The sequence below is a fragment of the Ascaphus truei genome, chromosome 1, assembly GCF_040206685.1.
Source record: "Ascaphus truei isolate aAscTru1 chromosome 1, aAscTru1.hap1, whole genome shotgun sequence".
In the NCBI taxonomy this organism is placed as follows: Eukaryota; Metazoa; Chordata; class Amphibia; order Anura; family Ascaphidae; genus Ascaphus; species Ascaphus truei.
Window position 1 is genome coordinate 129,329,826 of NC_134483.1, and position 18,731 is coordinate 129,348,556.

The 18,731-nt window shown below is 43.6% G+C and overlaps 1 protein-coding gene across 1 annotated transcript in view; it reads left to right on the top strand.

The window, feature by feature from the left end:
• LOC142491888 (antiviral innate immune response receptor RIG-I-like) overlaps positions 1 to 18,731 on the top strand; it is a 145,202-nt gene that overhangs the window by 72,872 nt on the left and 53,599 nt on the right. Inside the window, exons 10-14 of the mRNA XM_075594709.1 lie at positions 984 to 1,242; positions 2,402 to 2,564; positions 2,788 to 2,892; positions 7,083 to 7,240; positions 11,130 to 11,265. Of these exons, the coding sequence (XP_075450824.1) occupies positions 984 to 1,242; positions 2,402 to 2,564; positions 2,788 to 2,892; positions 7,083 to 7,240; positions 11,130 to 11,265 (821 nt within the window). The remainder of the gene's footprint in view (positions 1 to 983; positions 1,243 to 2,401; positions 2,565 to 2,787; positions 2,893 to 7,082; positions 7,241 to 11,129; positions 11,266 to 18,731) is intronic.

Consider the following 18,731-nt stretch of genomic DNA (forward strand, 5'->3'; position numbering starts at 1 on the left):
AATTCTTATTAACCTGTATAATTACAGGAAGAATGATCACATTGGATCTGTCGTAACCTGGCAAAATGAAACTGACATGCCAACTTGGAAAGTGGGGAGGGGCAAGCTTAAACCTTGGGAGGAGGGGCCACTACCCTCCCATAAACGGCTAAGACAGCTGCACACAGTTAATAAATGGGTATCTGTGTGTTTATTGCTACGGCCATGCCTTGATAGTGGCAGCAGGCTTAAGACGCTTTGGTCAAAGGGTTAAACTAAATGACCCCTTTTTCAAGAGATATATAGGTATTGCACTGTGTATTTTTGTCACATTGGAAGTAGCTTTGGGCATCTTTGTCTGTTTTTTGTTGTGTACATTTGGCCACGCCCACTAGCACTCCTTTTGACACTTATATACATATATAAATGATGTGGTAATGTTAGGGGTTTCTCAGAGCTTGATGGGTATCTGTGTGTTTATTAATAGTTATTTTGCCCAATCCTGTACTGTATGTGATTGGGAGGGGGGGGAGTAGTTATTGAAATGTAGGCCATGTTTATTTATTTCAATTCTAGAGCGGCGATCAGCCTCAATAAGCTGATCGGGGCTACTAGAATTGAGCGACTTTGAAAAACTGCCGACCAGTGCCGAAAAGTGGCTTACCGGCGTGTTTCGCAATTTTTTCTTTCCGCCTGAAAACTTTTCGAAGAAGTCTCTTATCGCCGACTTTTCGCTGCTTAATGCCTAGCAGGAGGCTTTTTTTTTTTTGCGCAAAGTTCGCAAAACGTGGCTTTTCGCTGCTTAGTGCATAGGCCCCTATATTTGTATCTGTTTTTAATGCAGTATGACACTAGTTCTGAAGTACCTGGTGCCCAAGCTTTTGCAACCACAAATATACCTGCAGGGGACGCTTTTGCAGTGTCGTCTCTAAAGCGCATAAATGACAATATCTGCAAAGAACGATCGAGTTCCAAGATGGATGTGCCTTTTCTCATTTCTTCAGGTACAAAGTAGCGGGTGTTTCTGGAGAATCGGGTGACCATGTTAATGGGGGATTGATCGTAAAGAAGAATGACATCATCGTTCTGACACCACAAATTCTTGTGAATTGTCTTGAGACTAGATGTGTACCCTCCATTTCCATCTTTACCTTGATGATTTTTAATGAATGCCACAACACTACAGGGAATCACCCCTACAACGTGCTGATGTTTAACTACTTGAATCTGAAGCTTAACTCAGATGGACAGAGGCTTCCTCAGGTAAATATAAGGTCATTGTGGACTTCATCTCTAGTAAAATGCTACATCACGACAATGTGTAAGTCATCATTACATTGCCATGGGGTCAAATTCATCTTCACTTTATAAATAGCTCACAATCTCAGTCAGAGAATATTTAGTTAATCTTTGAGTCACAGTTTATTCATAGAAGCTGAAAATGTGTCTCAGTGTGCCTCCAAAATTGTAAGTGTTGTGTGAGAATATTAAATATTAATACTCTTCTCTTTATAATGACATCACATAATATATAGAGAGATGTACGTGCACCCAAAAGTTAAAGATACTTGCAGGGGCTGAAACTCAATGTTGAGATCGCAAGATCACGTAATATAGCCCAAGTACATTTCATATTCTGGACCCAGACTCATATGTAGCATGTGAGTAAGTCCATGTAGCTTTACTCGTCCCCTTATTAAAGCACACAACGTCCTTCTATTTTCTCCAACTTTATTGCGGGAGTTAACAGAAATATGATTAATGAATAATTGCTCTACATGAGTCAGCCTATTTCATTGGCTGCTACTAACCAATCAGACAAACCCTGACGAAGTCGCGCAAACGTGACGAAACGCGTAGGGCTGGTGACGTGTGGGTGCGTGCACGTGGAGTCCTGGGCGTTCTAGTGTTCCAGTCAGCCGTATCCAAGTGCTGGCAATTGATGCATACAGGAGCAGAGGACGCGGAGGCACTGAGGGTCATAGCGATCTGTCGCCAGCTTGTGACAGGAGCTGTTTGTGGCTACGAATAGATCAGGTGCACCCTGTAGACTCTGGACTCCCCCACACCTTTGATGTCTTCACATAGAGATTTCTCTCCCACGTATGGTTGCTTTTTATAATCCTGTAAGTGCATTTCCTATGGGCTACAGATGTTAATAAATGCACTCATTTGTTAAACAGTTACATGATATGGTGCTTGCGCTTCTGTTGGTGTTTTTTTCAATGAATAATTGTAGTAGCTTATTAGAGGATATGCCATCTAATTACATATGAAGACTTGAGAGTTCTAGAGGAGGTAACAACATTCACGAAGAGCTCTCATATCACTTCCTATGACTGAATATAGTTACTTTTGTTTTTAGCAGTAAGTTGTCATGTTTTTCTGAAAATATATTTTTCTCCTGGCATTGTATATGTAGATCATTGGATTAACGGCCTCAGTGGCAACTGGGAAGACAAAATATATGGAAGATCCGATGATCTACATCTCTAAACTGTGTGCCAGTCTTGATACTGAAGTTATATCTACTGTCAAAGAACATGTGGAGGAATTAGAGAAGGTCATATCCAGGCCACAAAAATGTAAGAGTGTTACAGTAATACTGTATTTGCGTTTATGATTAGTTTTGTAACGTGTCAATTAAGCTGATTAGAAATCATCATGAAATATCTAACTGCTACTAAACTTTTTATTTACAATAGCATTAACAATCAGTATTATCATAATGATCAATAATAGCTACTTTCACATCCCTGCTATGTCTTTATTAATACATGGGCAACGTTTTCTCACTTACTGTTCCAGTCACCATAGAAACAGAACGTCGGGAAACTGACCCCTTTGCAAAAATCCTGTCAGTAATAATGATGGAGACTGAGCAGATGGCAAAAGAAGTTTACCCAGCCCTCGGTAAGATTTATTCTCAATTGGTGCTGCTTTCACAGGGTCATTAACAGTTTATTAGTTAAAAGCAAAGATGTCAAGGGACATGTTTAGATAGACACTTGCCTGAAACGTTGAGCCTCGTCTCTAAATTGTCAGCCTTTACATTTTTCTAAATTCTGCTAAAGATGGTGTTCCCCCTAAGTTTTTTTCCCTCTCTCGTATATGTGGAATGCTGCAGTCTCCGGCTCTCAAGCGTGTTCATTTCAGTTCCGGGGACCCCTGTTTTATGCGATACCTCTGTAGGTGCTGTCGGTAGTATCCCCGGCTGGGTGTACAATATGGAGACTTAAATCTCCTGCAGCATAGGAGCCAATAGGAAATGGATGTAAACCATCATGGCTTATTATTGCCCTGCGTGAAGTGGGTGATTTTAACCTCCATACAGAATCTGTTGCACCTACGGAGGTAAGTATCTCAAGAACCCCAAAAATGATTGCGCTACTAGATCCTCCATATAAATTTCTAACCACCCCAACAAAAATCTCTGTGTAATTGGAAAAACAAAATATTATGAACAATATATAAGAGTAAAGGTGCGGTGCAAGTCCTGTACCATCGATAATACTATGAAGACAAACAAAAGGGGGCATGGAAACTACTTTGCAGAATTGGTCACATAAAGTGTGTAATTGGGCTACACTTGGAATACTGTGGAAAGTGTAACACAAATAATTCTATATGAGTACAGTGTGGATATAAAAAATTGTACATTTTCTATTTACTAATAGTACTGTAAATGTACTATTTTTTATATCTACACTGTGGTAATATCGAATTCTTTGTGTTACACGTTCCACAGTATTCCAGGTGTAGTCCAATTTCAATTATTTCATAAATTACAAATAAGAAAAGACATCAAAATGCTGCATAAAGTTATATAATGAGATGACCATCTCCAATTGTATAAAGGAAAGTACTGTAGGGTAAGAAAAACTTGAGAGGTTAAATATCAAGCAATATTCCACACAATGAAGATAGCCACTAGAAAGATTCGGTCTTTGGCTAGATTGAGGCAGAACTGTTTCAGTGTTCACACCTCTATAGGTACAACATTAGGTAACTACCAAACTGAAACGGAAGGTTATTGTTCTCTCTCATTCGAGCCGCAGGGATATATCTAGTGAGTGTGGAAGGATGGATTTTGGCCATGGTAAGCCCGAGCTTCCAAGAAACAGGGTAGGTATGTAACAGGGACTTTTCTCCGTTTGAGAGAAACTGCCTCTAAATCCAGTAGTGCGCTGGTTAATTACACACAGGCAATCAACCAGACTCCACCTGACTGATTAGGATGTTAAGAAAAGCCTTATGTGAGACACAGAAGAGAGATTCCTTAACTCACATTTGGTCTGAAATAAGGAGAGTAGAGAAGCCTGCACAAAGACTGTGATGAGATCAAGACATCCAGACACCAAGAGATCTATATTTCCTGGACACAGAGGACCCAGGAACCCGCCAGAGACTGAAATGGAGGGTCATCTGCTTAAGGTACTTCCTGAAACTTTGGGGTGGTAGGCTGGTAATGGGAATATCCCTCCAGTCCTGCAGATAGGGTCTGGGGAAATAAGTTAGGCCTTACAGAGGGATAGGGGTTTGTTTTTGTTGATGTTTTTGTTTGTTTTGCCTGGATAAGGGAACAGGCTCAATAACCCCAAGATATAATTTCACCCTAAAACAGTCTCCATTTGCATACCTCTGCACACATCTTTTACAATTCCAATCATGCAATATTGTGTAATGCACATTAACTGCAAATAGCGAGACTCATGTAATGCATCTGAGTTAACTTATCATCACGGCCTCTTCCTCCATGTAGATATGTATAGCAGTTGGTTTCTTCATCAGGGCAAGAACCTTCTGCAATGAATATTGTATGTTGGCACTTCTCCGGCCTTCCTTGGCAATGCTCACATATATAGCTAAAACTCATTGTGTCCCTGGTGTACATGCAGGCCCTAAGCCTTAGCATCTGCTGTAGAGAAAAAGACCAACATGTTTCGCTGTCCATTCGGCTTCTTCCGAGGTTAGCGTATGATGTCAGAATGTAGCAGTCCCTTGTTGTTCATAACTTAAAAAATAGAATGAACCAGCACTCACTGTCTAAAACAATTAAAAAGGGAGGTGATAGGGTCAAAATTCTGCATCAGCGTGAGGCACATTGGATTTTTACATTGAATACGCTGCAACCCAATGGACTGAATGTAGACTGGGATTTAAGATGTTTTTTGTAAATTATCCATTCTGCTGGTTTCAAGTTGCTTTCAATTTTGAATTTTGATTTTAAGTCATTGCCATTCACAGTTCTCCCAATGTGGTCTTTGTCATGGCTTTTCCCCTTTTCTTTTCTTTGTCTAACTTTTTCCTTCTTCCCCCCTCCCCCCCTCCATTTCTTCCCCCCTCCATTTCTTCCCTTCCTCCTCTTCCCCACCCCCCCCCCCCCCTTCTTCCTCCACTTCCTCTTTTTTCATTTTTCTCTTTTTCTTTTCTTCATTCTTATTTTTACTTCTCGGATCTGGAGACCTATTTACATTTCTTGAGTAACATGTTATAGTTTTATGTATTTTGTTGCATCTAATTGAAGATAGGATTTGTGTTCCACATCCTTTTAGCAACCCTATTGTGTCCATTTTTCAAAGTGTTACTTAGTTTTTATTTTAAGCCCATGTATCTGTTGCTGTGATTTTTTTTTACATCTTTAAACTTCAGAGTTTAGTCTTCTAGTCATATCCTTTTGGTATACATAGCATTAAGAAATACCTGATATACTGTGTATTATAGATGTTAATGTCGGTTAACCATTTGTTTGCCTAAACCTAGATTGCTTCGGCGCTATACACAGCTGATGCAAGGGCCAATTAGCCCTGGTTCGCAGGCATTTTTATTTAAATGTTGGGTTTGAAGTCACCTCCCCTTACTCCCAGAGGAAGCACTGTCTAGCGTGAAACGCATAGAGGATGAGGTGGTGATGTAGCCTGCTGTCTTGTGTGTGCCTTATACCATTAAAGCCCTTTTGCATCATCGGAATCGCATTGAATTTGACTGACTGACTGCTGTGGCGCCGGTTTTCACCCCCATTCATCAGCCTGTATCCTCCCCTAGGTTGACACTCTCTGGTTGTTGCTAGGCCCGCCCTTGGATACAGTAGAGGCAACTCTTATTCGAACAAAAACCAGTGGCAATTCCCCAAAAAACCCAGGAAACACCCAGGTACATTCTGAATACATGCCTTAAACTTTCCTTAAACTAGCCCCAGCATTTCTGCATTGATTAATGGCCTATCAGATTAACAGCGGGGGTCCCTGGCAGTCCCATTCAAACTGAATTGGACTGCCAGGGATCCCTGCTGTGTTAATCCTATGGGTCGTTAGTCAATGCAGAAATGCCTTAAACGTGCCTCAAACTAGCCCAGAACATACCCAGCACATACCCAGCACATACCCAGAATGTAACCCGGCTAGTTTACGGCAAATGTTAGAATAAACGTTGCCTCTACTGTACATCAAATGTATCCAAGGCTGCAATAACAACTAGGCCTTCAGGAGGAATTGACCCATCCATTGCCTGCACCTAACAGGACTTACACTGGTAGGGCCCAGAAAAAGAGGGTAACGTCCAGAGGCTATGTTACACATGCTTAATTCTCCTGCGTCACTTGACTGGGACATTTGAACATGGCGGAGATGCCGGCATCCCAAACCGGGACCTGCACCTCGGGGAGCAGGGGGTACCTGGGGTTGAAATTAATGCGGAGACCCCCTACTTAATGCTCTGGAGACCCCCTACTTCAATCCTATGTAATGAAAATGAAAGCAGCACGATAATAACAAAATCTGCAAAACGCGAATCGCTCCTTTTTGAGAGTGATCCTCTGAAATCCGCAGACCAAAGGAAATGGCCGATCCACTGCGGATCCAAGACCACCAAAAAATTTCGCCCAGCTTTACTCCATTTAACCATGCATAATAAAATATGTATTTCTATAGGTCATTGCCCTTTCTTGAGCCTGGCAGTGCAGTGCTATAATCTTTTTTGTTTTTTTTATAGCAGTAATAGTATAATCTCGGGTAAATTGATTGTTATTATTAAGTAACCTGAACAGACAACTCCAAAAGAGTTACTGCCTACAGTATATGTTCATGGTTCCATTTTTTCACCAGATTCTATGTCCAACATCCAGAACCGGAGCTCTGGAACTCAGAAGTATGAGCAGTGGATTATTGAAACCCAGAAGAAGTGCCAGATACTACAAATGGAGAACAAGCAAGAAGAGATGCGTATCTGCAGAGCGCTGTTTACATTCACTGAACATTTACGGGTAAGCTGCACTGGTTCCTGTTATAGCTTGCTATTCCCCTTCTGCTTCTTCGTTATGTTAAAACAAAGTTCTCACCATGGATAATTGTCTCCAAACTCAGTAGTAATGGACAATGTGTTACTAGGTCTTGGTTACGATGTTTGGTGAGCTCAAAGCTTATGTAGCCAGGTCCCCTCTGGCTCCCCGGTTCTCCCGTTTCTCCCCCCACCCCTCACCTCCACTGCCGTGGGGGAGGTTGTGGGTGGCTGCGGGCTCGCCGGCGGCTCCCTCTGCAGGGTGCCGCCATGTTGGGTGTGCGCGTGCATCACGGAAGTTCGTGCATGCGCAGGAAGAGACGCGGCGGCCATTACATTTTGAGCATGCGCAGTCCGGTAGGTGCACACGGCGGCTGATAGGGATAGGCTTCGCGGGGACTACAAGCCCCATAGTGCATAGGGGCAGACTGACAGCTGGGTAAGGACAGCCAATAGGGTTGAGAGGATTCCCTGCGTCCAGGAAGAGACATTTCATGCACTGGGGATCACAGGTCAGTCGGAGCTGGGAGACACATAGGGGAGGTTGTATGTGCAGGGTGGCACTAGGCCAGAGACCCCCTGTTAGGCCCCAGCTAGACCCCGACTCCTATACTAAGATTGTGGCTGATACAGGGACAGGGTCCTTAGGTAGGAACCCTGCTCCATTAGCTGCTTAAGTTCAGGGACACAGCTGCAATGCTGCGCAACCCTGAAGGTTGTGGTCTGGGACCAGATCACACTGCAAGGTATAGAGACTGTCTGTATGTGGGACACTCTAGCTGGATACCACACACTCGGAGGAGGACTCATCACAGAGGCAGACACCATCGCTGGATCAGCGTGTCCTGTACAGCTACTAGTCGGCGCACCCGCAGGTACCTACCTCACTAAGTGCACCAATCAATTAACACACACCATAGTGGCAGCGCTGACCACATATAGGGGTGGGGGTTATATTCTTGTGGACACCGGCATGGTTGGGTGCCCAAAGGCCATGCGAGGCTTGAGGGATAGCTGTAACCAGTAGTATTGTTGTTCTTAATTACTTCATATATCTATGGTCCTTCTTAAAGTTATTGTTATTATATACAGTGTGTGTGTGTATCAGTATTTTGGTTCCTGTGAGGGGCTCCTCCCACTATGTTGGGATCCCTCCCAGGTGGAGGCTCTGCACCGAGACTACTGTTGTTATATCACCCCGGGCACCCCGTGGTGGAGGCGTGGGACCTCCGTGAGCCAACAGGTAATGCCAGCACCAGTAGACTCTTTACCTTAGGGGGAAAGAGGGCTACACTTACATGAAACAAAGCTGCAAGTTCCAAGGTTTCCTGCTCTCCTCTCCCTCCTGCTCCCTCGTGCTAAGATTTGCTACATTTTTAACTGTCTTAAATGAGTCAAGAATCATGGTTTGTTTCTAGCATGAAAGACGCAGAAACTGTTATGCCACGTTCAGTTGTTTCTAGCATTGAAATACTGCAGTTATTGTGTTATAAATAAGAAAATTATCCTTGACTGTAGTTTAACTATGTTTAAAGACTCCTGACACCTATACAGTAGCTCCTATTCGTTAGAAGAAAAAAAAAATGTAAGTAAGAACCAGTTTGCATACTAGCTAAACTGTGGCATATGGGTTCCTATATCAGTTGTAGGACACAAAAAATATAGGAAAATCTCACACTTAATTTTCTATTTGTGGTAATACAGAACTATTTCCGTAGTATTATATAGCCCAGGGGTGCACAAAGTTTTTAACTTGCGCCCCCCCCCCTGCCTCCTTACCTTCTGCCTCGCGCCCCTTTCCTCCTCGGCTCCGGCGTCAAATAACGTCACAGGGTCATGTGACGTCACATCACCATGGCACCGTGACATCACGTGACGCCGGTTACCATGGCGACGCATCGTCGAAGATCAGGTAAGTGAAGCTGCAGAGGCCTCAAGTGCCTCCGGGGAGAGCGCGGGACCTCTGTAGCTGCCGCACCCCCCTGGAAATTCTCCGCCCGCCTTGGGCGGCGTGTCCCCCACTTTGCGCACCGCAGATATAGCCTACAACAAAGGGATTCTACAACCATTCCTCAGCACCCTAAGCCAGATAAGGTTTATTGCTTCATCAATGTATATCATATCCATATGAAATGCTGGATAGATTTCAGAAGGTCTACAATGAAAGACGACAAATATGTGCATTCAATTTATCAGGGGAATCTTCATTGTAAGCCTGTGAGCCACGACAAGGCAGACACCCGTTTGCAAGTCCTAACACTACCAGATAAAATACTAATATACCTCTATTAGGATTAAAATTCTCATTTACCTCTATTAGGAGGGAGAAAGACCACATTGGACCACATTTCCCAAAAAGAGCTTGCTGGGGTTTTGTTTTCTGTTAACCTATTCTCAGCTGTTTCAGCTGTTGGAGGTTAGTGGCTCCTCCTTCCCAGGTTTTACGCTCGCCCCTCCCCACTTCCCCAGTTAGTGGGTCCTTTCATTCTACTGATAAAATAGATCCAATGTGGTCTTTCTCCCTCCTAATAGAGGTAAATGAGAATTTTAATCCTAATAGTGGTATATTAGTATTTTATCTGGTAGTGTTAGGACGGACGGGTGTCTGCCTTGATGTGGCTCGCAAGTTACAACGCTTTGGCCAAAGGGTTAAACTAAATGACCCCTTTTCAATAGAATATATATAAGTATTTTACTGTGTATTTCTGTCATGTTGGATGTAGCATTGGGCTTCTCTGTCGACTAGTGTGAATGACACTACTTCCGTGACTCAGTCCATCACACTGAACGGAATTACCACCGTGTAGCAGAGCTGCTTCATGGTTAATGTTAAGGCATCAGGGTATTTTCCTCTTTTTTGGGCTTCTCTGTCGTCTGTTGTATACATATGCCACACACAATAGCTCTCCATTTTGACACTTATATACATATATATATTTTGTGGGGGCTATGGGGTTCCCAAAAAGAGGTTGCTGGGGTTTTGTGAATCTTCATTGGACACATGTACTGTAATAATGTACCATTCTACCAACAGGATACCTTGTAATGTGTATCTTTTAAATGTGTCCATTCCTAAGATTACCTGTAAGTACTGTAACTTTCTATTGGAGTGATTATTCATTTCAACTTGTTAATGGATCTATGTCAAATGAATTGATATTCTCATCATAGATCTAAGGTATCTATACTGTCTGGTAAAAGTTCCCTCACCCCAATGTAATTCACTAGAAGATTACAAGATCTCCCTAAAATGTCTTCAATTGGCCAGTATGATAGAGGATTTTTCTCCTTCACTGTGGTTGTAACCCGGCGTAACATACGCTGATGTAGCAGATCTTAAAGGTTATTAAGTAAACATTACTTTGTTTTCACCCCTCCCTGTAATGGCTTGATGTCTCTTGTCCCCTCGTCTCCACCTTACTCTCTCCTCCATCATGCCCTACACCTCTTGGCACTCCCTTCCCCTCTCTTTGCACTCCATGCTTTACTGTGTCTGCTCCTCTCTGTGCACACTACACTCCCTCCTCTCCTACTCATCTCATCTCTCTCCTCCTCTCCTTGCTGTCTCTCTGTTTCCTCCTCCTACTCACCTTGCTGTCTCTCCTCCCTTCTCTTTGCACTCCCACTTGCCCCATGTGCACACTGATCTCCAATCCCCCCTCCTCGTCATCCATTTGTGTCCTCCTCTCCTTGCGGACTCTCTCTGTCTCCTATCACCTCCTTGTTAGCAACCCTGTTAACAGCTGAACCTTTGTACGATAACATAACTAAACCTTTTATATATGTAAATTAGCTGTGTTTAGTATCACGTCATTAATTTTTTGGTGCATGTGAATAGTGTAAATAGTGAAATGATGCTCTTTCCTCTACAACAGAAATACAATGATTCTCTGATGATCAATGATGACGCCCGTACTAAAGATGCCTTGGAGTATTTGGAAAACTTTTTCCACAATGTAAAAAATGGAGCCTACGACCACATAGAGGAGCAGCTAGCGAAGAATTTTGAAGGTACAGTATGTAATGTAGAGCAGTAGACATTATCTCATTGGCAAGCAACATTGTATGTATGTACAGTAGGTAGGTATGTCTTTCTTTATATGTAACCCCGGTCTCATTTCAGCCCCAGAGACCCCCCATGTAGCGCTCCGAGGCTCTGCGGCACACCCGGCTAACGGGGTCCGCCATGACAGGAGGCGCGAGCGTGCGCGTTGGTCGCGCAGGTGCAGTAAGGGTAGCGCACGCGGTCCCAATGCTAAAGAGGTCCTGAGTGGACTACAACTCCCAGCAGCCTCTCACCCACATCACGTGCAGCCAGCCAGCAAATAGGGTTTTGCAGCTTCTCCTGTGGAGGAAGGCTACAATGTTGCGGGGACCACGTTTGGCAGTTGAAGCTGGGAGCAGGAAGGGGAAGGAAGGGTGTAGGGAGCAAGTGGCTCCTACACCAGGTAAGGTAGTTCCCCAGATCCCAGGCAGGCCTCAATCCCCACCAGGGTAGTGGGTAGGTACTGAGGGACAGCCCCTAGGTTAGGGACCCTGCCCTTAGGTGTGAGTGTCACGGCTGGTAGTGCTGTGAGAGCTTACAAGTAGGCACAGTGTGTGTGTGTAGTGCAGTGTAGCTGCAGGTACCGGTTGAGTGCAGTGCGGTTGCTGCAGGTACCGAGTGAGTGCAGTGGGTTGCTGCAGGTTCAGTGTGTGTGCAGTGCGGTTGCTGCAGGTACCGGTTGAGTGCAGTGCGGTTGCTGCAGGTACAGTATGAGTGCAGTGTGTTTGCTGCAGGTTTAGGTTGAGTAGTCAGAGGGGATCCGGGAGGTGAAGAGAGAGGTAGTGTGGGTGCAGGGGGTCAGTGACCCACCTGCATAGGACAGGCTACCCCGTAGGCCCCTAGGAGTGCTCACTGAAGACACCAAAGGTTGCTGTGCTGCAGGGACGGCCTATAGTAGTAGCGAGCATCACCCTTACTGAGTACCAGCTAGGGACAAAGGGACAAGCGTGCGGAGCAGGTCTGCTGGCGAGTCGTCTGGGACCAGACGGCTGTACATTGAGACCCAGGAGACAGACCGCTGATTCATCTGACCCTTTGCGAAGAGGTACCGGTCACCGCCATGACCGGAAGGTACTATAACATCAAGTGCACCAACACCGGTCAACAGGCGCTGATCCCGCCTTAGGCTAAACTCTTTAGGAACACTGAGCGAGTGGTTAAAGAACTGAGCCTATACCATCACTTTAATATATATGGACACGGTGTGTGGGGCACGCGGTGAGGGGACGGAGGCGTTGCTCCTTATGAGAGTGACGGGCCACTAAGGTTACACGTTAAGGTTATATTGCTATAATATAGAGTGATAAGGTTCCGTGCATTATCATATAGTAAAACTGGTTGCATATATATGTGTGTTGTTGTATTTCTTGCCCAGGGGAATCTCACATCACGGGGATCCTGGGTAAGTGGAGGCACTGCGCTAAGTAAGTGTATGAGTGTTACCCAGGCTCCCAACTAGCGGAGGCTCAGATCTCCTGGAGCCGCAGGTGTTATACAGTGACCAGTAGTTCCTTTGGGAGGGTTCAGAAAAAGGGCTACATATATAAGGATATTAATGTACATAGCGCTTCACAGCAGTAATACACATGACAATCATATAAATAACAAATAATACAAATAACACATAATGGGAGGAAATGCTTCAGACATAAAAGTAACATTTAGGAAAAGGAGTCCCTGCCCCGAAGAGCTTACAATCTAATTTGTAGGTAGTAAGCAAATCCTCCCGAGGGGTGTGAAGACGCCGCAGAGCCGCAATAATGGAGAAGGCTGATGGATGACTGAAAAAAGCTTTATTCACACAGAATGTGCAAGCGGATCCTCTTGACGCGTTTCAGCCCGTGGGGCCTTTGTCAAAAGAGTGATCCGCTTGTGTTAAAACCATCTATTTATAGGGTGTTTCCAATTGCTACACCTGTTCCCATTTCCCAATAGAATCGTTTAACAGGTGTCCATTAACACACTCCCCATATCATAGACGTTACATAAAACATAGTGATACACCAGAATCATAATAACCTGAGCACCATTACTTATACCATGAATCCTCACATTGTAACCGAATATGTAAAGCAATGTCTAAATGTTCAGGTTATATTAAAAACATATATATATGCACAATTCATGTCTGGATCAAGCAATGAAATAATAAACATATTGCAATAATGCTATGATATACCCATGGTTTTGGATGACGAAAGGAATGTATACATATAAAGGGCAACAATAACAACAAAAGGATGTAGCAATTTATAATACATATTCTATATAAATATTGAAATATTATTTCTAAATTTTAAATTTGTAAGCATAAATCTGTTTAAACAGTAGAATAAAGCATACAATCTATTGAATGTGTAATCTAAATACATAAATTGATAAGGAGAAGGGAGAGGATGAGGAAGGGGGGGGAGGGGAAGGAGGGGAAAGGGGGGGGAGGGGGGAAGGGAAAGGAAAGGGGGAGAATGGGGAGGGGGGGTGAAAGAAGGAATGGCACAAAGTAATGAGAGGTATAAGATGAATCAATCATGAAGGAAATGTTTCAGTTCCCATTCAACATTTAAACCAAAAGGTTGCAAAGTATTCAATGAGAAAATCCATGACATTTCTTTTTTGTTGAGGCAATTAAGCCTGTCACCTCCTCTTACATGAACAGAGACATGTTCTACACCAAAGAACGAAAAATTTCTTTAACCCCCCGAATGGGCATTGTGCAAAATGTTTAGCAACTGGGTGAAAAAGGTCATGTTTATTTATTAATCTAATATGTTCAGAGATTCTAACATATAATGACCTGATAGTCCTACCTACGTATCTATATTTGCAACCACAAGTAATCACATATATAACATGAGTAGTTTGACAATTTATAAAGGTATTGATCCTGTGTCTGCTGTTGGGTAATAATGTACGTATTCTTTTGGTGGGAGATGCATATTTGCAGTACTTACAGAAACCACAAGGGAAAAAACCTTTTGGTATATTTCTTATGTTTGATTTTTTAGATTGAAACATGCTTCTAGAGATGGACGTGGCTAGTGTATTGGCCTTTCTGAATGCAAATTTTGGACCCGATCTGGTGTATGATTCCAGGTCAGGGTCCAATTTCAGTATATTCCAGTATCTAGAGACAATTTGTCTGATTTGTGACGCCTGTTTACTGTATTTTGTAATTTGTTTACTGTAATTGTAATTTGTAGGTAGGAAGAATGTACAGAGACAGTAGGAGGGCGTCTGCAGGGAGCCAAGGTTTATGTATAAGGTGTATAGTATCAGCCATGGAACTACTCGTATGCTTCGTTAAGCAGGTGTGTTTTAAGGTGGGTCGGTAGGGTGCTAGTCGGATATTGAGGGGAAGGGCATTCCAGAGGTGTGGGGCTGTCAGTGAGAAAGGTTTAAGGCAGGAGAGGGCTTTAGATACAAAGGGGGTAGAGAGAAGACATCCATGAGTTGGGATGGTGCATAGCAAGACATTACGGCTGAGACATTAGGAGGAGCAGAAGTGTAAAGCTTTAGATGTGAGGAGGAGAATTGACTGTGTGATCCTGGATTTGATAGGAAGCCAGGAAAGGTATTTCAGCAGGGGAGATGCTGAGACATTTAGGAAAGAGTAGAGTGATTCTGGCAGCAGCCTTTAGGATAGATTGTGGGGGAGACAGGTGAGAGGCAGGAAGGCCGGACAGCAGGAAGGTACAGTAATCAAGACGGGAGAGAATGAGGGCCTGTGTCAGCGTTTCAGTAGTCGAATAACAGAAGAAAGGGCGTATCTTTGTTATTTTGCAGAGGAAAAAATGACAGGTTTCAGCTACCTTTTGAATGTGAGAGGAGAATGTGAGAGAGGAGTCACGTGCTTGTGCTACTGGGTGTATGATAATATTTCCAACAGTAATGTGGAAGGAAATAGTAGAGCCAGGTTTGGGATGAAATATGAGGAGCTCCATTTTTTACATGTTAAGTTTGTCGGCGGAGGGCCATCCAGGATGATATAGCAGAGAGACATTCAGAAACTTTGGTCTGTACAGCAGGTATAAGGTCAGGGGTTGAAAAGTTAATATGTGTGTCGTCAGCATAGAGATGATATCTGAACCAGAGAGATGTGATTAGGTCACCTAGAGAGAGTGTGTAAAGAGGAGAGGTCCCATGGCAGAACCCTTGGGGTACCCCCATAGAGAGATCGATAGAGGAGGAGGTGTTAACAAAAGAGACACCGAAAGTACGATGGGAGAGGTAAGAGGAGATCCGGGATAGAGCTTTGTTATGAATACCAAGAGTTTGGAGAATGTGAAGGAGAAGAGAGTGGTCCACAGTATCAAATGCTGCAGAGAGGTCGAGTCATATGAACAGAGTGTAATGACCGCTGTCTTTGGCAGCATAGAGTTCATTAGTTATTTTAGTGAGGGCTGTTTCAGTGGAGTGAGCAATGCTGAAGCAGGATTGTAGAGGGTCTAGGAGAGAATAGGTATTGAGAAAATGGAGCAAGCGAGAGAATACAAGACGTTCAAGGAGTTTAGAGTCAAAAGGCAGGAGGGAGACAGGACGATAGATAGAAAGACAGGTAGGGTCAAGCTTGCTGTTTTTGAGTTAAGGTAAAACTGTTGAATGTTTGAAGGAGGAGGGAAAGGTACCAGAGTAGAGGGAGGAGTTAAAAATGTGTGTGAGCGTAGGTATTATAGTAGGAGCAAGAGGTTTTATGAGATGAGAGGAAATGGGGTTAAGAGGGCAGGTGGGTAGAAGGAGAAGAGGAGATCAGCAACAACACATCCTCCTCTATGACAGCGGAAAAGAGTCAAGGAAGTCAGGAGGAGAGTTAGGAAGCGGTGCAGATGGGAGGAGGATACAGAGGGGATGTCCTGACATATGGATCCCACCTTTTCCTTGAAATAGTCAGCAAAGTCCTGAGGTGAGATGGAGGAAGAAAAGGCAGCCGAGGATGGTCTGAGTAGGGAGTCAAAGAGGTGGAGAAGGGGAGAAGTGAGATGATGGTCAGAGAGGAAGAGGGGCAATGGAGAAATCAGAGAGAGAAAAGTTTTAGTGAAAGCCAGGTCTAGGTAGTGACCATCGTTGTGGGTGCTGGCTGCCGTCCATTATTTAAGGCCAAAAGAAGAGGTTAGAGAGAGAAAGAGGGAGAGGGAGAGAGGGGTCATCAATATGGCAGTTGAAGTCCCCAAGGAGAAGAACTGGGGAGTCAGAGGACAGAAAGATAGAGAGCCAGGATTCAAAGTGACAGAGAAAGACAGAAGGGGGATGAGTAGAGGTAGGTGGGCGATAGATGACTGCCACGTGGACAGGGAATGGAGAGAAAAGCTGGACAGTGTGAGCCTCAAAGGAGGGAAAAGAAAGAGAGAGAGGAATAGGAAGGGTTTGGTAACGGCAGAGAGAGAGGAGAGGAGAAGCCCCACGCCTCCACCCCTGCCATCAGGGTGCGGAGTGTGGGAGAAAGAAAGGCCACCCTAAGAGAGGGGCAAAGAGGAGCAGTGAGTGAGAGAAAAATAAGTAATGCACAGAGAGGAACTTGTTAGAAAGGGAGCGTGAATTTCAAAGGGCCCATGAAAAAGGGAGAGAGGAGGGAGGGTGACAGGGGATGGTATGAGGTTAGAGGGGTTGACACCAGAAGGAGTAGAATTTGCATGTGGGAGGCGAGGACGAGAGCATGTAGAAATAAAACAGGGACAGGATAGGGAGAGATATCCCCCAAAGCAAGGTGGAGAATTGTGGAAAGAAAGAGACTGTGTGAGGAATATTTGTAGGGGTGTGTTTTGGTGGGCGCAGGTAAGAAAAGAGTTCATGTGAATTCAAAGTGACAGAGAAAGACAGAAGGGGGATGAGTAGAGGTAGGTGGGCGATAGATGACTGCCACGTGGACAGGGAATGGAGAGAAAAGCTGGACAGTGTGAGCCTCAAAGGAGGGAAAAGAAAGAGAGAGAGGAATAGGAAGGGTTTGGTAACGGCAGAGAGAGAGGAGAGGAGAAGCCCCACGCCTCCACCCCTGCCATCAGGGTGCGGAGTGTGGGAGAAAGAAAGGCCACCCTAAGAGAGGGGCAAAGAGGAGCAGTGAGTGAGAGAAAAATAAGTAATGCACAGAGAGGAACTTGTTAGAAAGGGAGCGTGAATTTCAAAGGGCCCATGAAAAAGGGAGAGAGGAGGGAGGGTGACAGGGGATGGTATGAGGTTAGAGGGGTTGACACCAGAAGGAGTAGAATTTGCATGTGGGAGGCGAGGACGAGAGCATGTAGAAATAAAACAGGGACAGGATTGGGAGAGATATCCCCCAAAGCAAGGTGGAGAATTGTGGAAAGAAAGAGACTGTGTGAGGAATATTTGTAGGGGTGTGTTTTGGTGGGCGCAGGTAAGAAAAGAGTTCATGTGAATTGAGTAGTGGCAAAAGAAGAAGCGATGGAGATATATGAATAGAGTTAGAAACATAATGAGGCTGGTATAAAGATGCACGTATTTTGAGAAGAAGTGAAATCAGAGCAAATATAAATAGTAGAGGTGGCATGGCAGCAATAGTTTAGTGCTGAGATGTGCAGTCTGGGATAGATAATAGCCTCCTTTCCAGCGTAGTTCAAATCCAGGTTTCAGGTCCAATAGGTGTTATGTTGACCACTTATTCACGCCCGTTGATGTCCCTGTTAAACTCCAGACTTTATGCCACTTAATGTGCTACTTTAAAGATGGGCTGCTTTACATGCAGGCTGCTCCCCCAGTATGTCTCTAGGTAAATAGCTTAACAAGTCACCTGATTGAATTATATTCAGACAAGACAGCTCAATTAGCACGTGAGGCACATTAAAACAAATGGTATTTCTAATCAAACAGTTGTCCTACCCAGGTGTCAGTAGTTGAATTTACTAAACATTTACACAGCATATGATCACTTGGAGACAGGGTTTAAAGATCTTTTATCAAGGTAACAGGTGAATGAAGTAGTTGGACCATTAAAATAAATTAACATATTTCACTCTCAGGACACTTTAAATTACAAAGTGGAGTATAACAAAGTGCTTCAAAGTGCATATAGCACTTGATATAAAGTGATTGAAAAAAGTGTCTAAACATTAAAATAGTTCATATGAAAAAACACACAAAGTACTTCCCTTGTGAGTTGAGAGTTGCTGCTGATCAATTAAATGGCTCAAACGGCATATCTAAAGAAATTGGAAAAAGGAGAAAAATGTTGAACTCATAGTGTAGTATCAAACATATCAGGCGATCAAATAACCACCTCTTCTCCAAAAAGGGGGGAATATATATATATATATATATATATATATTTGCTCATTATAATATATATATATATATATATATATATATATATATATATATATATATTGTATGTAATGCGTGTGTGTTTGTGTTTGTTAATTAGTTTTTTCTGTAAAAGAGTACAAATACTGTAGTTAGATAAACTTTATAGAAAGAGGAATCTTGT